This window comes from Xiphophorus hellerii, chromosome 20 (genome assembly GCF_003331165.1).
Source record: "Xiphophorus hellerii strain 12219 chromosome 20, Xiphophorus_hellerii-4.1, whole genome shotgun sequence".
In the NCBI taxonomy this organism is placed as follows: Eukaryota; Metazoa; Chordata; class Actinopteri; order Cyprinodontiformes; family Poeciliidae; genus Xiphophorus; species Xiphophorus hellerii.
In genome coordinates, this window is record NC_045691.1 from 31,551,032 (window position 1) to 31,572,958 (window position 21,927).

Here is a 21,927-nt window from a genome sequence, read left to right on the forward strand (position 1 = left end):
ATTGTCCAAAGATTGAACCCCTCAGCTTGAGCGACAGTTCTAGAACAATAGGATCTACAGTGATTTATGCGTTTCTTAAGAAAACTGATTTGATTATTTGTTTAGTTAAAGTATTGGAAGTTCTGTTCATTGACTAGCAGTAAAAAATAAAAAAAAAATACAAACTTTTTCAGTGATTTTAGGATTCTTTTTATTATTATATCTTGGGAAATGTGACAAAAGGTTTGGACACCGCTGTGAGAAGAAACCAGCACTGCCTGTTGCTGTGCCCTGCCAGTCAGCTGGCTGAAATAAAGCTGTTACACTTTTCTGTTGCTCTCATGAAAGACAGCAGGTCTTCATCAACCTGATATATTTCTTTTTATACCGCAGAAGAAAAGAAACATTTCTGCTAAATAAACACTTGAAAAATGAAACCAACTCCTGTTTTAATTGTTACTTTTTCCTCAAGGCTAAATGGCAAAAAATAAAACAATAGAAAACAGAACAATATCATATTAGCAGCAAGAGGAAAATTTGTTTCCCTTGGTTTTAAATAAAGCAGTTTGATCAAGTTTGACGTGTCTGTTGAAAGTGTTTGTTGTACCATGTTACAGTGGAATGGCGGTTCTGATTCTGGCTCAAGCCCAGAAACCCTGAGCTTAGGAACCGTCCTCAGACTAAAGCAGTCAGTCCAGCTGTCATGACGTCTGGACATCAGGAGCCGCCGCTCTTCGGCTCATCCTTCATGTCCAGACATGGAGACGAATCTGAAAGACAAACGTTTGCAACTGAAGTTCAGTCAAAGGTTAGACGCTTAGATTCAAACGAATGCATGCATCGTTGATTCCTGGATAGCTCCTATATTTTTCCAAGCTGGTTGGAGCAACACACACACACACACCCACCCACCCACACCCACACACACACACACACCCACACACCCCGAGCTCCAACCCTAAAACATCAGAGCAAAACAGATGCCAAATATGTTGATCTCTGTCACTAAAGTACCACAGAGCGTTAGAGCCAGGCTAAGAAGTTTCAACAGTAAAGTCATAACATTATGAGAATAAAGTCAAATGACAACATCGTGATAAAATCAGAGGACATGAGAATAAAACAAGAGTATTGCTGTACGACAGTAAGGTAAAAAAAAAAAAAAAAAAGCACAAGAAAACAAATCATAAGAAAGTGAGAATAAAGTTGTAATAATGTGAGAGTAAAGTCATAATATCCGAGTAAGGTCGCATAGCAGGAGACATTTTATGGGAATTCCTCCAGGAAAAAAAAAAAAAATTAAATGAGGAACATTGAGCATCTTGTGAAGTTACACTTTGGAATCGGCTTTACAAATAAGGACTTAATCTTTTAACAAATCACCATCAAATAATTGTCAGTAGCAGGATTTTAAAACGACTGCAAAAAAACCACAGAGTCAATTTCCAAGAGAGAATCCCAGACTAGACCAGCTGGTCCCTTCAGATCTTTAACTGTTACAGCTTTGCTCGCATTAAAAAAATTCTACTAATATTAAGACTTTATTCTCATATTTAAAAAGATAAATCTTAGTCTGGCTCCAGGACTCCATTGCTGGTGTCTGAGCTTGAGGACGTGCAGCGCAGTGTTGGCTCTGTGTTTGACTGGATCTACCTGTCTGATGGTTTCTGTGAACACGGTGGGTGTAGAGGAGCAGCAGGAACAGACAGAAGCCAATGAAGGACGTTATGGTCGTACACAACAGGAAGGAATAGCTGCCTGTACTGTGGATCACCTACAGAAAGCAACACACACACACACACACCCTGAGCTCCAACCCTCAAACATCAGCTGTAAGGTTTGGACAACAGGGTAGAGGTCATTTACTGCTGCTACTTCACATAGCTTAACTAATCTAATCTATGAAATTAAATCAGGATTTCAATGGGGTTTTTTAACAACAAAAGTTTGAAATTGAAAAAGGAAAATCAACTGTCAGAAACCAGCAGTCGGTGCATCCGTAGTTAGAGGTCTATCAAAAACAAAAAACAAAGAAAGGCATCAATCACTAAGTCTGAGTTTTGTTTACAGAGACTTCCTAATCCATTTTATTTGCCGTTTCTGTTGTGTGGAGCTTTTATTAACGTTTCACTTATTGGTTTTGGATTTTGTGTCTTATTTTGGATATTTAAAATATCTTCTACCTCCAGTGTGAACTGTTTGCAAAAATTACAGTTTATTGATCCTTGAGAGGGCAAACTTGCTTTCTTATCCCATTTTCTATATATTACTTAAAAACTGGTCTCAATACACCAAAATTATTGTTTATCGCAATAACTTCTGGGACAGTTTATTCTCCAGAAATTTTTTTATGGTGAGCGGCTGAGGTATCAGCACACTGAGCATACAGGGCTGGAGAGGAGTTGGAACGGCCCAGTCAAAGTTCCGACCAGAGTTCAAGAGGGAGTTTGTGGCAAGACTTGGAAACGTTCAGCGACTCTCTCTCCACCCACGCTGGCTGAACCTGAGCTGAACGGGCAAAAAAAATCCAGACAGCAGAATTATGTAAAACTTAAAGACTCACAGCTGGAACTGCAGCAAAACCTGCCTCTACAAAGCACAGCGTCAGAGAACCACACGTTTTACTTTTTTGTTCATCCAAATGATTTTCCTTCTACTTTAGTTTACATGCATCACTTCAAATCCAATTTGAAATGATTAATCCGGAGCGCAGCTAGAAAGGAACGGCTTCAGACAAATATTTCCTGTAACGTTTCATGTGGTCAGAATCTCCAACAACCAGACGGGACGATGCTCACCGATCCCACAAGCAGCTGCAGCAGCATCTCTCCTGTGCTGGCGCTCGTCACCAGGACGATTGTGGCGGAGCCTTCGACGCACAGAAAACAAACAAGTCGGCATGGAGACCAGGAGCAACAGGTAAGATGAAGTGATGGAGGAGCAGAGCGCCATGTGACCTTTGTAGTCCAGGACGTCCTCAGTGAAGGCCAGCATGGAGGGGAACACGCTGCTGATGCACAGGCCCAGCACACAGCTGGCTATGAACAGAAACACATGGCTGGAGTAGAAGATCAGGAGCAGGAGCTGGACCAGGATGACGCCCACCTGACACACACACACACACACACACACACACACATGTTTGCATGACTATCTCTGTGGGAACTTTCCATTGCCTTCCATTCATTTATACAGTCTAAACCTAACCCTACCCAAAACTCAATTCAGACTTTAGTCCTAAATCTAACCCCTGACCCCAAAACAGTGTTTCCCCTCATGGGGGCCAGGCTTCGGTCCCCATGAGGAGCAGTGGGTCCCCACAACGTAGTATATGTCAGGAAAATGGTCCCCACAAGGTGTTACACATGCTGTGGTGAACGGCTTGGAGTTGCAGTAAATCAGGTGTTTATTTTTGTTCTTTTCATCAAACGTTCCTCTTCTGAGAATATTCAGTGTTTACAGACTCAGTTTGAATCTGAACGCTAACTTCACTGTGGGTGGAGCTAAGCTCCGACACACAGCCTCTCCTGGGAACATGGACATGTGCTGTTTTGTCTTAACAAAAAAGCCCAACGATGAATGGCCCTTTATGAAATTAGAGACTGTATCATGTCTCACTGATATGAACGTTTCGGTAACACTTTATTTGACGGGGTGTGCATAAGACTGACATGACACCATCAAACATGACATAACACATGTGATGAACATGAAGGAGTCTTTATGAATGTCTGACTGCTGTCATGAAGTGACATTCGGTAAATAATGACACTTTAATGAAAAGTCTGCACTTTTACTGGACTTTCAATGCAACATCTAGATCAACTTTTGTTCATAACAGATGTTATATCATGATTATGACAGTGTCATGTCAGTCTTACACCCCATCAAATAAAGTGTTACCAACATTTCTAGCTCTAATAGTTGCGAGCAGCAGCTGCCGCTGTATGACGGTGGACCTGCTTCATGTTCTGAGCAGGTATGAAAGAGACAACAGAATCAGAATGCCACACAGGCTTTGTGTAAACAGTTTAGCCCCCACATTGTATCCTGGCATTTACATTCCCGCCCATTTCAAATATTTGACTCCAAGCAGCATGCCAGACCTCTGCCTCATACCAGACTAACGGAGAGCAGAGCCGGTGCTGCGTATCGGTAGGAGAAGAAGATGAAGCACAGCCTTCCTGCCGTGATGGAGGCCCAGAATACGCTGTCCAGACAGCCGGCTGCCTTGTAGCCCATGAGCAGAGGGGGGGAGACGGCGTAGGTGTAGACGAAGCCGGCGTAGCAGCCCTGCAGGACAAACCATGAGAGCAGCAGGTGAAGCGGAGCCGCTGGAGGAGGAGTTGGTGTCTGCATACAGGAATGTTAGCATGGATTAATGAGGCCAGGCTGGGCTGCTCTGAAGGTTTTCACCCGCCTTCAGATGGCTCACCTGACAACCAACCATTCACTTCAGCAGGTTTCACAGGATACAAAGTGAAACTTTGTTTTATTTTTAAGTAGACAAAATCCACTCCACTGACCAGGTGGGCATTTATCGTATCACTTTATCATTTATCGTGATAAATTTCTTGGAAGAATTTTGATTTATTGTCATGATAAATTCCAATTCACTCCGTTAAAAAAAAAAAAAAAAAAACTGTCCGTAATTTATTTTCAATAAATTTGAAAATATGATTAAAGGCAGATACTGTATGCAGTTTAGTGATGTAACTATGTTACCTTCAGTTGTTATAAAAATGCTGTCTGTATCAAACATGACTGAAACAAAACATGACTTTGCAGTCTGAAGCCTTGAAATCGGGCCTCTGTCTCTTTAAGAAGCTCCTACTCTTTCCCACACTGCCTTCAGGAGATGCTCCAGTCTGGTGCTTTTTTTGAAGGACAATTTTGTTTACAGAGATTTCGACGTCCATTTTATTTGTTGTTGTGGTTGTTTTGTTTGCTTATTTACTAAATGTAAAATGTTAGAAATGAAAAGACTGGTCCAGTCAAAGTTCAGACCTGAATCCAAATGAGAGTTGCTGGGAAGATTTGAAACCTGATGGTAGAGAAACCAAGAACAGAGGGACCTGCAGCTGTAACTGCAGCAGAGTTTTGGTTTAACTGAGCAGCTTCAGAACATCGGCAACAGAAAACATGCGTTTCTGTTTGCGCTCACTATAATTCCATCGGTGATGAAGACGATGGCTCCGCCCAGGGCGTGAATGATGAAGAAGGTAGCGGGGTGGCCCTGCAGGTTGCTGGGCCTGCAGCAGTCCAGTAGCCCCCCGTGTCCTGCAGAGACAGGGAAGAAGATCTGTTGTCTTCACCAACATACGAGGGCTGAAACGATTAATCGTGATTAATTGATTGTATTGATTGTATTGTATTAGTAATTGATGACTATTTCAGTAAATAGTCATCAACTAAATTAGGAATCAATTCATCGTTAGTTGAGGTATACAGACTCAAAAAAACAAAACATTCACTGAAAAGACACCATAGCCAGAACAGGAATTGACTCAAATGTACAAAGAAATCTAAGCATTTTGGATTTAAAATAATAATTTTAAAAAACTGTCAGTAAATATGTTCCATCAAGAACTCTTCACGTGGCAGAGATTTTGTTTCACGTGGGTAAAAAAAAGTTACAAGTCAGTAGAACTGAACTTTGTACATGTTGATGTTAGAAAACTTTTTTTAGCTGCAGATTCAACCTTTGCTGCAATTACTCATCAAGCATTCACTAAAAGAATGCTGTTTTTGTATTTCAGAAAATAAAATGATTTTTTTTTTTTATTTAAAAAGGGAATTATTTGTCTACTTGTATTTGTGTGTATTTGTAATATTGCATAAAAACAGCCGTCACCTTGCTGTTGCTCCTTGGTGGGATGGGAACTAATGTCAGGCTTCTGGCTGAGCAGAGGGGGGCTGCTCCGGCAGCACCGCACCAGTCTCTCCTGGAACATCAATGCGAGGACTGCTGCTGGGACAGGGAGCTGCACACACAGACACACCCACACACACACACACACCCCCACACACACACACACACACAGCTGTTTACTCTAATGATGAGAAACGATTCCTTCCTGTCACCTGATTTCACTCATGAGCTCCGTCTCATAAAAGTTGAGTCCATCCCCTCAGGTCCTGTTCAGATGGACCAAACTGGTCACAGTTGTGACGAAGGACAAAAATGTATACCTGTAATTTATATTCCTTCTTGGGTCTTTCTGTTTTTTTGTACAGCAACACAACTTACTGTGAATCTGTGGAGATAAGAAGCAAATCCTGAGCATTCTGGTCCCGTGTTCCTCAGAGTTGTTTTCCAGGCTATGATAAATGCTTAATGTAATAATCCACTTTGCCGTTCAGTGCTTCATTAAACTGACTGTAATTTGACTGTTTTGCAGAGAGAAAAGACACAAAGAGAATCCTGCTGCTTTCAAGCTGTTTAGCTCCAATCCTGTGTTAAACAGTGGAAATGTTGCTGCTGCTGTTTCATAATTCCACATTGATTTCTGTCTTTGAGCAATTTATTGACTTACAGTATGAATCAAGCACTCAGGCTACAGTATGTTAAGTCTCTAATCTGTAGGGCTGTAAAGATTCATGCAGCTTGCAAAATCATACGACACGCCTTAAAGGACCCATGAGACAGGACAGCATTTTGTTACATGTTTGGGAAAATAAATGACCACACTTTTTATTTTAATCGTTTCCCAAATTAAACTGTTTTAATAAAGAAGTGATCAGTGCAGAGACCCTCTTACCTGCAGTAGAAAGATGTCATACCTTTGTGTTAAAAAGTAAATAAACCCAAAGGGTGGCAGAAGCTAAGCTAAGCTAAGCTGCCTTTAGCTAGTTAAAGTAAAACAGAAGATGTTAATATCAGCTGGATTGTGACATGCAGCTGTTTGTTTAGACTCAAGGGAATCTGACGTCTTCTCCAATTCAAGAAGACTTCATTCATACCAAAGGGAAATGAAATGTGGGAGAGCCTCATGTCGTCGTAGATGGTGATGCTGTAGGCAGAAAGGCTCTTCAGTAGCAGTCAGTCTTGCAACGAATCTGGAAAAGCCTCTGACTGAAGACTGTTGCTGTTTGACTGTCTCATGACTGTCATGACATGCTAACAGCTCTACATCCAGGCAGCAGAGATCATGTTCCACAGTAACATTTATGACTCTCATGATGACTCATGGATGACATCAGTTGTTAGCTAGCTCTGCTAATCCAGCAGTTTGCTTTTGCCGCTCCCCTTCATGTCCCTGTCTGGCTAGAAAGCTGGGCAGAGAGAGAGTCTGGGATCTGATGTTGATTATGGTGATAGAACTGAACTTCCTCCTTCTCTCTCTGCATCTATGGAGACAATTTTGTTCCAATCTGGAAGTGGAAATTTATTTAAGCTTTTTTTTTAATCCACCTAAAGCTGCTGTAGGTTACTTTTAGATTATTAGTTTTTTAAATAATTGTTCAAATTGTCATTATGCCCTGACAGTATAATATGATAATCATCTCTGTGGTACTACAGTCATCTGCAGAAATCCAAAAAAACATAACAAAATACGTATAAACATACAGTACAGACCAAAAGTTTGGACCCACCTTCTAATTCAATGAGTTTCCTTTATTTTCATGACTATTGACATTGTAGATTCACACTGAAGGCATCAAAACTATGAATAACACATGTGGAAATATGCACTAAACAAAAAAGTGTAAAACAACTGAAAATACCCCTTATATTCTAGTTTCTTCAAAGTAGCAACATTTTGCTGTGATTACTGCTTTGCACACACTCTGCATTTTCTTGATGAGCTTCAAGAGGTAGTCACCTGAAATGGTTTTCACTTCATAGGTGTGCCCTGTCAGGTTAATAAGTGGGATTTATTGCCTTATAAATAGTCATGAAAATAAAGAAAACCCATTGAATTAGAAAGGTGTGTCCAAACTTTTGGTCTGTACTGTATAAACACATGAAATGTGACATGAACTCACATTGATAACAGCCATGATCCAGAAAGCGTACGACACCCTGGTGACGACCACGCCCTTCGTGTACAGAGGGTACTGGGAGGTATTGTGCAGCGGGGCGCCGTGTCCGGCCAGGGTGTTCCGTAGGTGTTCCAGGTCCGAGCCGGACGAGTTGGCAGTCCAGTTGGATGAGAGGACGCAGCTGTCCTCTGCCAGGAACGGGTCAACCACCAGAGGGCTGACCAACGCTCCGAGGCCAATGAAGAAATGCAAAGCCTGATGGGAGGAATGAAGGCTGAGGCAACATGAAGTGGTTCTTAACTGAAGTGGAGGAAAAATACTACATGGGTTTAATTTTTTGGGGGACAAATTTAAATTACTTGCTTCTCAAATCTGAGAAGAAGCAGCCAAATGGTGACCAGATGACGGAGCAGGAGGGGGAGAAACCTTTTTTGGGGGGATTTTGAGATGCCACCAAAACATCTCAAAAAATATTTTGGTGGCCATTTTATATTTCATGACCAGACTGGATCTGTGTTTTAGGAATCCATAAATCTATTCTACCTTACCGGACCTGCACATTTCAGGCACAGAGAATGTCGTTCTTCCTTTAAACAATCAACATTCCAGAAAGCGCCATCGTCTCTTTCCAGGATAAACGTTGTCAGATTTCCCATTCAGGGTTTTCAGCTGCACTCTTTCTATCCAGAATAAAACATGGCTGATATAGGACCTATGTCCTATATCAGCCTATATCAGGCTTCCAAACATCTAAAATGTTTGGAAGCCCATTTCCGCCATGAACTAAATAAAAAAAAAAAAAAATGAAATAAAAGCCATAAAGTCAGAATTTTGAGTTTTAAAATCATAATTATGAGATACTGAAGCAAGCCTCCTGGAGAAACAGTGCGACTTTGAATCTCATACTTATGACTTTGAAACATAATTCTGACTTTATATTTCATAATCATGACTTTGAAAGTAGAAAATATTACTTTTATTCTTATAATGACTTTCTGTTGGACTTTTTTTTCTTCCATGGCAAAAATGAGCTTCCAAACATTTTAGATGAGTAAAATAGATTATTATCATTATTATTTACTTAAGTATCTAATGTAATTTTGATCATAGAAAAACATTCACCTACTTTTAGACATCTATTTGAAGCTGAAAAAAAAGCACTTTAAAAACATGCAAAAGTATTTTTGGATATCTGTTAAGCATTTTCCGATTGTACCTTCACCTGATCTAACTGAATAATTATAATCACATTCAATAAAATCAAACTAAGACTTAATTTCATTCAGGTTTGCGTTCATCACTAAAGCCTCTAACAATGAATCCAGGTAGTCACAACTGTGATCCATGGAGTTCTACTTTTACACAGTAAGACAGTCACTTTAATTATCTTAACTGCAAAGCACAAGCTGTTACAGTTTCGTTGTGTTCCCTTTCTAAAAGCAATGACCTGGCTTTATTTATGATTACAGTTTGAAAAGTCACAAAACTGCAAGTCAAGAACTTTCCCTCTCTAGCAGCTGAACCTGAAGTTTCCAGAGTTGAGCCTCGCTCAGTGCTGGTCCAGAACTAGAATTTAAAAAAAACCTTTTCATTACAGCTGAGGCTGTGAATATTCCTCCTACTGTTCAACAGTAACTGGTGGGAGGAATATTTCTCTGACAGAGCAACTTCTCTGGCATGGTTCCACTTAATTAAAAACCCAGAAAAAGATTAGAGATTGACCATGACCTCAGATTATTATCAGAGTCTTTGAAATAACTCAACTTTCTCACTCTTATCCGCAGGAAAAACACAATTAGTTCTTCCACTAATCTCTTCCCTCTCATGTCTGAGGTCAGTGTTACCTACTGATAGAAAATCAGAAGCTTGTGTCCTTGAATTGGAATTTTATTTTATTACATTTTTAGTTTAGTATGTGGACAAAAAAGGTTCTCGTCAGGTAAAGCCACCCAAGTTTCTTTCTTATTTTAAACATCGAGTTATTCCATTGTATGTAATGCATGAAAACACCAAACAAGTCTATTAATGATGACGGAAACGCAACCGATTGTTCTGATGAGTGATTATGACATTTCTTCACTTTGGTTCCAGTTCTTCAGTAAAGGCTGACAGTGGGTTCTGACCCTTGACCAGTTGAGAACCACTGGTTTGGAATGGCCCAGTCAAAGTCCAAACCTACATTCAATTAACAATCGGTGGTGAAGCGTAAAAATGGATGTTGATAGGCGCCGACACTGAGCTGGGACTTCTGCTGTTTTATATAAATATTAGACTGTAGAACATTTTCAATCAGAGGGGCTTAAACCACAAACCACAGTGAGGATAAATCCATGTCCTACTTCGTGTTGGTCTGTCGCATAAAACCCCAAAGGGTCCATTAAAGTTTGGGTTTGTAACATGACAAAACGTTAAGGTTCAAGGGGTATGAATACTTAGCAAGGTACTGTTGTCTTATTCTTTTTTTAGAATTAGGCTGGATGTAGCATTACAAATAACAATTATTGTATAAAATGTATTAATGACATTTATTTCTGCCATAATAAATACATAGTAGCTGAGTAAAGTGTGATTTCATGACTCGGCAGATGGGGCCCAACAAATCTGACTGACCTGCAGGAAGACGGCAGAGTCCTTCTGGTAGAGCCTCACCAGCTGCAGGTTCCCGATGGTGTCTATGACACCCATGGCGGCTCCCGCCACTCCCATGGCGACGGACAGCAGGATCACACGGTGACACAGCGGTATGATGGCAAAAACGAGGGAGATGATGAGCGTCGAGGCGAAGAGGGCCGACAGGGAGGACAGCAGGCTGGAGGAACACACACAGGCCAACAGGTTAGCAAGCATTCTACTGGTGTTCCGAGTTAACTTTGAGTTCTGTGTTTCAACCCATGGATAGTAATACTGGTCAGGTTTCTCTGACTAACTGGGTTTATTTCCTACATGAAGCCACTAACTCAGCTGCTGCCATTAACTATGTCTCCTGTGCTTCCTCTGTAGGGGGGAGTGCTGCAAAAATCAGTGACTTGGGCTTCTTTTCAGAACTTTTTATTACCAAATGTGTTAAAACTGTGATCATATCCAACCTGAATTAGAATAAAATGGATTGAGTGGAAAGGTAGCATTCAGTTTTTATGCTCTTCCAATCAGCTTCATATAACTGTAGGATCAACACACTTCTCCTCATATTCCTTCTTTTGCAGACTTTTCATCGTTTTATTTGCCAAGTAGCAGAACACCCTGCGATCATTTACCGGCAAAGTCAGACCTCAGAGCTGGGAATGATGTCACACCCAGTAACTGTGATCCAGTTGGAGGCAGATCCGCAAATGGCACAAAAAAACATTTAGAGAAAATAAAACTGAGCTGCATACCTGAATATTTCTACAAGGCTGTGAATACACACAAACTCACAAAAATGTCTTCACATTGTCATCATGGCGTATCTGTGCATTGAATTTTGAGGAAAGAGATTGATTTAAAACGACTTGGAACAGTAAAATGTGAACACTTTCTGGATGAACTGTGCAGACTGCACTATAACATCCCTAACTTTTCAGGCAGGAGTTTTAAAATTTTTACAGACTTACTGGGATAAAGCACTCTGTGCTCGCAGTTTAAACAGGACAGCCTTGTACAGTTCCAGTAAAGTCACCTTGATGTTCCACTAACTTGTATTTACCCAGTCAGTTTATCACAGCCCTGCAGCCTCACTGCTGCTTCTATTTAATCTTTACCTTGTGTACTCAGCCATCCCTGCCAACGTTCCCCTTTCCTCTTTAGGCTGTTCCTGATAAATTATATTCAACATCAGTGAGCTTCACATCAAACCTGGAACATCATCACATTAACAGCCACTAGAGACTGGTGCGATGACGTCCTTAAAACTACAATGTAAAACTAATTCAAACAAGCGGAATTGTTTAATGGTTGCAGGACCTACAGGTTCAAACAAGGAAACCCCACAGAGGAGCAGCAGTGTTGTTCTGCTAAACATAAAACTGCTAACATCTACCAACGCAGCTTCCTGTCCTACTGATGTGAACATTTTAAGTTGGCGCAACTTTGTCAGAGGGCGAACTCGCATTACCGTTAAATTACTTGAAAATGTTCAATACAGCAATATTATTATTTCTGCCAAATCACTTGTGGGACAATTTGCTGACCAGCAAAATTGGTTATGGTGTGTCGTGGAAATCGTGACCTTATTGTAATTCTTCCATCACAGGTGACAGGCCCATCCATAAACAAACCACGATTTTCAGATTTTAATTTGCAAAATCAAATGTTGAAAACCTGCTACAATTTTCTCTGTATGTCACTTAAAGTCTCGTTATGTTGATGCTTATGGTTATAGTGTGTGGATAGTGAAACTGTCCAATGGATATATTTGCAGTTTAGAATCTCCAAGTTACCCGACATGAGCAGGGAGAACAAGCAGCTCAACTTGTCATTATTTAGTTTCCCTTTGAGGTTGATAAAGTATTTCTGAATTGAATCTGAACTGCATTGCTAAGTCATTTTATCTTGAAAATGTGTTTTCACTGTTTATGTACTCTATCACTTTATTTGTTATGGATTACAAACAGCCGAGTACTCCACTGTTTGATTTAAGACACATCCTGCCCACATTACCGAACATCAGACATCTTGGTGTCCATTTCCTGATCGGCGCTGCTGTCCCTCCCTTTAAAAACCATCTGCCACACAGAAACACAGAGAAATTATTTACTGTTTATCTATTTCTGATTTGTTTGTTTTCTTTTTCAGACGGGGATTTCCTCAAGAAACATCCATCTTAATTCACGCGTGTGTGTCGTCACATTTCGGACATTGCACCGAGACAAGCAGGTGTTATCTGAATGCTGGACATTTGCCAGTCAAATGAGAAGAACTGTCAGACAGAAGGGGCGCATGAATTTTGACAAAACTTCTAAACTAAAGTTGTTGTTTTTTTACCCACTAAGCCTTAAAACTTCCTTAATTTATCTTAGAGGCACCCGTAAGGGTGGGGTTCGGGGGGGGGGTCAAGGTGGGCCATCTTGAAAAATGTTGGCCATGTCACCGACCTCCACAAAGTATCATGTTCAGGACATAGAAAGGTACCGAGTCATTTTATTCAATCAAATCCAAATAAATTTATAAAATATACATGGATTTTTTTTCCCTAAATTTTTTACTGGCCTTGTCTGGCCATCCCTGTTAGAATTTACTGGGCCCACTGACACATCTAATATGAAGCATACTCCATTTCTCTTTTTGGAATAATCTATGCAATTAAAACATTTATTTATTTCTTAGTTTTATTAGTAGTAGTATGTAATTTGCTTTTGCCAGAATGCCATGAAGTCATTCTGGACAGGCCCTTAGTTTCTTCAGAATGCTCTAGAACACTTTAAGAAAAAGGTTTTGTCTGCATACTAAGATATCATAGATTAAAGATAGTCAACTTTTTAAATTAACTGATATTTTTAAATTAAATATATGTTTAAAAAATCTCTTTACTATAAGCTGTCAATGTAATAACGATAAAACAATGACGATTTTAGCAGGATCAAACTTACAGGCTCCCCCACTAAAACTTTTAAGAACATATTTCTCTCACGTTTTCTTGAACAGTCCGCCCACACTGCTACCCACGAGCAGAAAGAACTGCTGCGAGAAGAAGACCCAGGTGATCTGCTGCAAGGTGGACTGGGTCTGGCACCGCAGGTCCAGGATGGTGGGCCCCAGGAAAGCGATGCACAGGCCGAAGCTGAAGAACACGCTCCAGTAGGTGAGAGTTTGCAGCAAGTGACGCCTGAATAGCAACCAGATCCGCTGGTCCAGCAGCCTCATGGTGGCTCCTTGAGAGCAGACCGAACTCCTCTCGGCCGCCTGCGGTTGGTTTGCTTCTGCTGGCTGGACTGGGAGCGGACACACAAAGTAAACAGAACTTAATAAGTGTTGAGGGGGGGGAAAAAAAGTTGAGCTTCATTTAATCCGATCGACGGATGTGATGCTGATTGGCTAATTCTGCGTGGAGGTACAGCCCCCTCTTCAACATTTGGGTCTGCTCGTTACCACTTTGCCGGTGGCTTGTCCAGCTGATAGTGATGACGAGCACGAGGAAGCGAGTTCCCGCTCACGTGGAGGGAAAAGGGTCGACCTGTGGGATCAAAAAGTGACGTTAACACGAATATACAAAAGAGAAGTGGGGGAGGGGGACGGGGAGAGGGGAACTAGCATAATATGGTCAAATAGCTGTCAGGAATTCGTTATTCTTGTAGATTCATTGACTTCCCCCCCCCATACATTTTGATTTTATAGTGTTCAATCATACTGCCAGTGTGTTTTGTTGCCCTTACCGCTGAAGGTGAACACCACATTCTTGGTGTTAGAGGTGGGTAACGAGCTCGTGGGTGGCCATAGTCAGTCCTCGTGCATGTTAGTAGTTCAACACAGGTGGATCAAATGATGGCTCGTTAGCGGCACAACACTGATGCTGCGTTCCAGTTGCACTCGGAACTGGGAAATTCTATTCTGCCAATTAGAGCGGTCTGCGAAGTTTCCCACTGGGAAACTGGGAGTACCTCTGACAAGTTTTAACCACAGTTACGACTTGTAACAGCGCATATTGAAATGGACTTCGCGTTTCAAAATGGCCGCTCCGCACAGAAGCAGTGGCGGGAAAAAAATATATATATTTTATAAGAAAGACAAGTAAGCGTGTGTCTAAAAATCAATGTTAAATGTTGCTCATGTAAATATAAACTGAACAAATTAAAGGTGGTGTTTGCTTAAACAATGTTTGCAAACGATGCTTATGGGCGTCTCCATGATTAAATTCTGATTGCGTAACTAGAACGCTATCAGGTAGCAGTTCTAGGGTGCCATTTAAAATTCAATTAAAATCTAATTAAAATTACCTCCAACATATTTTCCAAAATAAACTTTTTTACGTTACTGCCGTGAGCTTTCATAAGTGGGTCAAAAATGATCCACATTCATTTCCTAAGAAATTTCACCGGAGCCACACAGAGTAACATCACAGATCTGTGAAGGTTATGTTAAACACTAACTGTTTCAGTTTTCATTCCAACATTTTGTGTGTTTGTACTGTGTGAAAGAGATATAATGAAGGATAGCACCATCAAGCTAAATAATCTAGTTTTATTCAATTCAGTTTATTTCTACAGTGTCAATTCACAGCACGTCTAAAGGTACTTTATAAAAAAGTACCTTAAGACCCCTTTAAGGACCTTAAGACCCCTTTAAGGACCTTAAGACCCCTTTAAGGTCTTAAGGTACTTTTACTTAAGGAACCAAAAAAAAATTATTTCGGTTCTGTCATAAATTCCAATTGATCAGTACATTAAGGGCAGTTCATTATTCAAGTTGGTTGATAACGTTGTCAAGCAGATTGCATCAGGTTGCATTGACATGCGCTGCTGTTGCATGTGTGCAGACACATCAATAATTAGCTTAGCTTATGATTCAAGCATTTTCCTCTAATGTTTACTCATCCAAGGAACTGTGTAGTCTGACTGAAAATGATGATTAGTACATTTTCAAGATTTATTGAAAGATTCCATTATAGCTTTTCAAAAATTTGTCCCAGTTATTAGTGCTTGTGCTGTAATTAGTGTTGCTGGGGGACAATTTTTCCACACAATTTATAACTTTAGGACGAAAAGATGTATTGTGACACTTGGAGTCAATGTAGTGATGTTTTATAATTTTCTACTGTCTATTAGCTTTTATCCCAGTACTTTTCAGCTCACATTTTGAGATGCAGGTTGTTCAATAGTTTGGTATTCTCCATAACAACTTAAAAAAACAACAACAAACAAACAAAAACAAAAAAACCCAGTGCATTTGCCAAGAGTTAAGAAATGTTCATTGCTCAGATATAGTTGTCCAACAGTACCACCTTCTGTTCATTTGTGATACTGCATCCTTTCACATGAACGGTGATTACGTCATGAAAAACAGCAGGCTAGCATCATAAAACTACACATTCAACTATCAAAAAGCACAAGGAAGAAGAAATACACGAGGTTTTTTTTTTAATGATATCAATAATTTATTTATTTAATAATTATTTATTCAGTCAATTTTAGGCCGTCTGACAGTCACAGTACATTCATTTTCTCGTTATAACAGAATAGACAATTTGCACAAAATATCACATCTCATACAAAAGCTAAAACTCATCTTTTATAAAACATTTAGACATCAGTATGTTTTTACTTATTTTATTTTCAATACAGAACTCTATTGTTTGCTTTTCTGTATCTTTTACAGCATAATACTTACTGAAATAGATTAAAACATTTGTCAAAATACATATACATATATATATATATATTACGATCTCTTTTTCAAGGGCAGTATTTAAAATAGCTTCATTTAACACAACTAAACATACAGTAACACGTTTCTGTCATGGAAGGAAGGGGAGTTTGAAAGTGGACCGTCCCAGACTGTACATCCTCCTGAAGCTCCAGCAGCTTCACCAGAACTCGTCTTCCGTCTCACTCACTGACAGCTGGACAGATGGTAAAAAACAAACCATTCTCTCTTTATTGAAGTGTAGAGGTAGAAAAGTGTGTTTGATACAGAATGGTGTGAATCATGCTGTTAATACTTTGACTGGATGCTGGGACTTCAGCGTTTTCCTTAAAACGACCGGAAGATAAAGCGGTTTTCTCCTTTGTCAATAAGTTCTGTTTTTGATTTTTAGTCCCTTGAATGTTTTACATGTTCAAACGATTTTTAATATCATGACCAGTGTAAATAGAAATGCATCTTTCCAATCATCCTGAACGTACAAGAGCATGTTAGGGCCATTGCCGATATAAAAAAAGAAAGGAGGAATAAATTTCCATTGACATCTTTTGATTGATTAGCTTGAAAAGTTGAAAATTTGCTAGAAAACACTCTGAAATTTGAAACTTTTTCAACTTTTGAAATTCAAAACATTTCCAAAAGTTGAAAATCTTAGAATTTTGAAGCTCAGAAATTTCCTTGTTTTTTTCTGAAAGGTTTTTGAGATCTCTAATTTTCAAAGTTCTTTTTTTCTGACAAAATTTTGACTTTTGGAACTCTCAGGAATTTCTTTATTTCTTTTTTTAATAAAATCTCAAAATATCACCTTTTTTGTGATAATTTACTCATTTTTTTAAATCTGTCTACAGTGGCCATAATATGCCATTTTATATTATTGGTAGATGTGTGAGGGACTTTTGTGTTATTTATTCAACAAGTAAGAACATTTTTTTGTAAGAGGCTAAATACTTCTTCACAGGTTATTTGGAAGAAATTATTTATCTTAATAAATCTAATTATTAGTTGAAAATTCAATTTGGTTATTGTCAAAATATTAAATGTGTTTGATCTGAAACATTTAAGTGTGACAAAGAAATTAAAACAGGACATTTATGGGGGCAATATGCTTTTTTTCTGTGCACTCATCGTCCAAAGACGGCATCCTGACAACGTTCTGCCATGTCTGCTGTATTTAAACGAGCCGTACGACTCTTTGTCTGCAGGAATACTTCCTCTCTGGTGTGATCTTAAAGACTCTGATGTCGGTTAGTTTTAGCAAATCTTCATTAAAAGCTGTAGAGAAGCAATATTATTTGGTTCACAGCTTTGTTTCCTTCATAGTCAGATCAAATCCAATGGTAACATTTCTTTACTCCACAACAATTGATTCTAAAGAAACAAGTAAAGCGCAAGCTGAACATTTAGCATTGCGTCTGTAATGCAAAGTTCCAAGCGTAGTATTTTGGGATACACTTTTTGCCTTGCTTCCACTAAATGGTATGGCACGGGTCAGTGTAGTTCGGTATGATATTTTATGGTCTGACACATACAAGGAGCCATTTTTCTGTCCCCCAGTCAATGCACTGTGTTGTGTGACGGCAGTAGCTCCTCCCTAACCGTATCGTACCATTGTCCTGAAGCAGTGGTCCAGTATGGGTCGCTCATATTGACCACTTTTAAAATGGATACCAGACACGGCGTACTAAAGTGCGCCGACCTGACCGGGCACCACGCCGCTCAGTGAAAACCAGGCATTCGATCAATTGCCAGTGTTCTGTTGGGTTGGCATACCGATGTTTGTTTGTTTATTGTGTAATTAATTCTCAATATAATAGAAAAAACTCATAGTCTGAGGTACACTGAAGTGATTGTTAAACTACTTTAAAGTACTCGTTCTCTCCATTCGCTACTTCATTCAAGCTAGCAAGAAGCTAGCAAGATGTGTGAAGCAGTAACCTTCAAAATAAAAGTTTTTTCATCAGTATGACATGCTTTCAAGCGTGTAACTCAGATTGGCGATTTTGTTTAGCAAGTATCTATTATTGTTCAGTTGTTTAGATACAGGACGTCGGCGCCTTTTTGCTTTTCTTTATGTACCAAACCAACAGAACACGGCTCTTTCCCAGAAAGGTTCTGGCTGGCTTTTTTGAGCTACCAAGTAAACATAAATAAAATACGGGCTTAGGTTTTTGTTGTTTGGCAAAGGCAATTATTTCCCCTAGATGGCACTGAATCCTACAGACTGTTCCTTTAATTAGACACAGTTGGCAAGCCAAGCTGTTTTTTAAATGTTTTCCAGCTCATTTCTTCAGCTGCACGTTTATCATGAACCTAAATCAGTTTCCCACCTTAAGAAATTTAACCTGTAGGTTAAAATCTACAACGTAAATATAGAATAATGACTCAAAAACATTTAAAAATGTCACCAACTTTTCATGTTCTCATCAAAAATTCTGCTTTACAATTACTTCATTTTTATTTTTTTTTAAGCTAATGATTTTTACATATCTTCAGCTAAAAACTGCCTAGGCTGTAGCTGTGAAATACATCAGGAGAGTGAATCCTATTTAATGCACATTGCGTAAAAAAACAACTGTATGACTCCCTTTCTCACTGTGCTGGACACAGAGCAAGGAGTCTGAGAAAGTCAGCAGGTCATATTTAGGAACAGTGTAAGGACAGACGGACTAAAGGGAAGGGAGCAGGCTTTAGAGGACACTTTTGGTTTGTGCAAAAAGGAGACTAAAATATTTACAGACACAAAGTAAAGGTTTCCCAAAACATTGGCTACACTAGATCAATTATAGACTCTTCACAAGCCAACGCATCATGCACAGCTCACTAAGGCAACTTCAAATTCAGCTGTTAACACTGTAAAGGTGAAAATGCCCGGAGTGGGGGTTCTGTAACAAGGCAAGTTTCTCCTTCTGAGTTGGTTCTTATCTGTTGAGATTATTATTCACAAAAGGGTCAGATTTCGTGGAAAGGTGGAAGATAGTCAGCAGAGGTAAGACGGAATGCTAAGTGTTTATCGTCAGGACTGCCCTCATGCCCGTGTATACAGCTTCAGAGCTACGGCAGCGAAAGCTGAACTGCTGAGGATTCCTCTGGACAAGATGCAACTTCTACACAAGTCAATAAAACTGTGTCTTATCTTCAATATCTGAGTTGGCTTATTTTCCACAAGTTCTCTCTGCCTTTCCGCCCTCTCTCTCTCTGGATAAACACTAATGATTTAAGTGAAATACATGTGGTAGTTGTTACCCATCAGACAAAAGCTGTGTCTCCAAGGAAAACCACACGCAAATCAACAGCATCGTGGCATTGATACATTTTTATTCATAGGCTCACTAAATACATCTTGAAGCTTATTAGTTTGTTTTTTTGGTCACATTTCCAAAGACCTCATTCAGAAATGAGACAAACATGTCCCTGAAAAGTAGTTTTTTCCCCCCCCATCAGATAGAACACAGATGGCTCCTTTCGTCCTTCCTGTTTTCTGCTGAAGAAATCTTTCTCTCTTGATACAGCAGAAAACCTGGTTTTGTTTTAAGTACCTTCTCAGAGTTCTGTGCTAGCTCCAATTTCTGTTTAAATGTCTCGCTGCTGCAGAAAAAGCTAACTTTGAGTCTTCTCTTCACACAGCAACAGCATCCACACACACACACACACACCCCCACACACCCACACACACACACACACCTACAGCAGCTTTATTAGGCATGGTAACATTCAGTGTCCAGAAAAAGGTCAGATTTTTGATACTGGGCTCAGTGGTCAGGCCCAACCAGGTTAAATGTTAGCTCACATATTGTTTGCTTTGTATTAACATGCTAATATGCTAACATTAGCATGTATACAAATTGACAGTTAAGCATTTTTTCTGTATTTGTACAAAAAATATAATATACTGTATTTGTTGTACAATGTTCTAACATTTCTATTCTAGATTAGGAGGACAGCAGAGGGACAGCGGTCCAACAGGAGGCAGAAAGGCAGAGGCAGAGCTTGTGGAAGATGAGTAGAAGAAAGGATGAATGGGAGTCAGAGGGGTGGAGGAGCCACCAAACTGGACTGACACTAAGGAGACCTCACTCAGAGAACACAACTTGCTGGTATGCTTCAGTCTTTTTTGTAAAAACTACAAGCAGGCTTTAGAATTTGACTAGTCAAGAATAGCAAAAATGATCGACTTTGTTCAATTTTTCAGTTTTCAAAGCTAATTATTATACAGTCCCTTTTTTGTCTGAGGCATCAAAGGGGGGGAAACAAATTACTCTGATATGTGCAGCGTTTCTTGTAGTGCAAAAGTGTTCAGGATTTATGTGCTGCAAGTGTGTGTGTCTGTGTTGGTGTGTGTGTGTTTGGAAGAAGATTGAATAAGGTCTGTTTAAGTGCAGAACATTTTTATCTTCAGAAAGAGGATGGGCCTTCAAGTTCAGCTGCCATGGCAATGAGTGAAAAAGCTGTCTTTGTGATGCTATGCATGTGTGTGCGTGTGCGTGTGTGTGTGTGTGTGTGGGTGTATGTGTGTGTGTGTAAGGTTGCTGAGGATGTTTGCTCAATGTGTTGAGCTTTAGTTGGCCTTGATGATCTGGATTTGAAAGGCAGCTTCTCTCCATTCATGTCTTCCTTCTTCTTCTTCTTCTCTGCGTCTCCTAGAAGATGCTTTGTCTTCGATTCTTTCCTCGGCCTGAACAGGATTACATTACAGTTCATAATGAAGAAATAAATTTCAATGATTTTCCCCCTAGATGTTTCACAGTGTCGGTTCACTGAAAAAAGATTCATTTTTTACATTTTAGTCATAAATGTGTTACATTTCAGTTACAAAGTTACAAACTATGGTATTAAATACATGCTAATAAGTGTTTTCCTGTGATTTTATAGGCCAACACAAAGAAGAGCACAGTGGTGAAGTACAAGCATAATGATACTCTTTTCAAAATACCTACATCTAGTTAACAATGAAAATGTTTTTTATCTTTATCTAAAACTATATTAGTCCATCCCCAAGTGAAAAAAAGAATTAAAAAAATAAACTGAAGACAAAAAAGTTGTTTGAAAAGCAGTACACCCTATGATAACAGTGCATAGCTTGTTTTTTTTGTCTGACTTTATCAGTCTTACATACAGTATCTTGATATGAAGAACTTTTGACCCACTATAACATGGCTTCAGTTTATTCACTGCAAAAACACAAAGTCTTAGCAGTTAGTTTTAGTCTAGCTTATAGTGCAAATATCTTGGTACAGTTGAAATAAGACAAACTAACTTACTAACAACTTTTCAGCAAGATATTAGGAGTTTGTTACAAGTCAGTAATTTCTCAGTATTTGTTAAAAAAAAAACAAAAAAAAACTAGTTCCATTGGCAGTTTCTCAAATCCCAGCAAAATTCTTAAATGACGATCAGTTGCTGATGTTTGTTTCAAATCATTTTAGAACCCAGTGAAAATCAGATTAGTTTCTGTCCTCAGAAAACCCCAAAATACACAGGAACAAAACAATTGCCTTCCATTATCTGTGATATGGCTCTGGGTAAGGTAATGTCTGGCTCTTTTCTTACCTAAAGGCTGGAATACTGAGCTACGATGGCCTGGATCTTTCTGGAGCAGCAGCTCTCCGAGAGAGAACACTGAAGCAGCTGGAG

General features: G+C 39.4%; 2 protein-coding genes across 2 annotated transcripts in view; both read right to left on the reverse strand.

Annotated features, from left to right (window-relative positions):
* Positions 1 to 173: 173 nt before the first annotated feature.
* On the reverse strand, positions 174 to 13,994 carry mfsd4aa (major facilitator superfamily domain containing 4Aa). Its single transcript, XM_032550468.1, has 10 exons — positions 13,571 to 13,994; positions 10,576 to 10,774; positions 7,969 to 8,220; positions 5,834 to 5,963; positions 5,144 to 5,259; positions 4,099 to 4,272; positions 2,937 to 3,084; positions 2,778 to 2,848; positions 1,633 to 1,753; positions 174 to 749 (listed from the first exon to the last, which is right to left on the reverse strand). The coding sequence occupies exons 1-10, from the start codon at positions 13,801 to 13,803 to the stop codon at positions 697 to 699; spliced, it is 1,497 nt and encodes a 498-aa protein (XP_032406359.1). The 5' UTR covers positions 13,804 to 13,994; the 3' UTR covers positions 174 to 696.
* A 3,138-nt stretch (positions 13,995 to 17,132) lies between these two features.
* Positions 17,133 to 21,927, reverse strand: part of cdk18 (cyclin dependent kinase 18) — a 43,187-nt gene continuing 38,392 nt past the window's right edge. Inside the window, exons 15-16 of the mRNA XM_032550471.1 lie at positions 21,844 to 21,921; positions 17,133 to 20,968 (exon numbers count right to left, since the gene is read on the reverse strand). Coding sequence (XP_032406362.1) covers positions 20,934 to 20,968; positions 21,844 to 21,921 — 113 coding nt within the window. The 3' untranslated portion in view covers positions 17,133 to 20,933. The remainder of the gene's footprint in view (positions 20,969 to 21,843; positions 21,922 to 21,927) is intronic.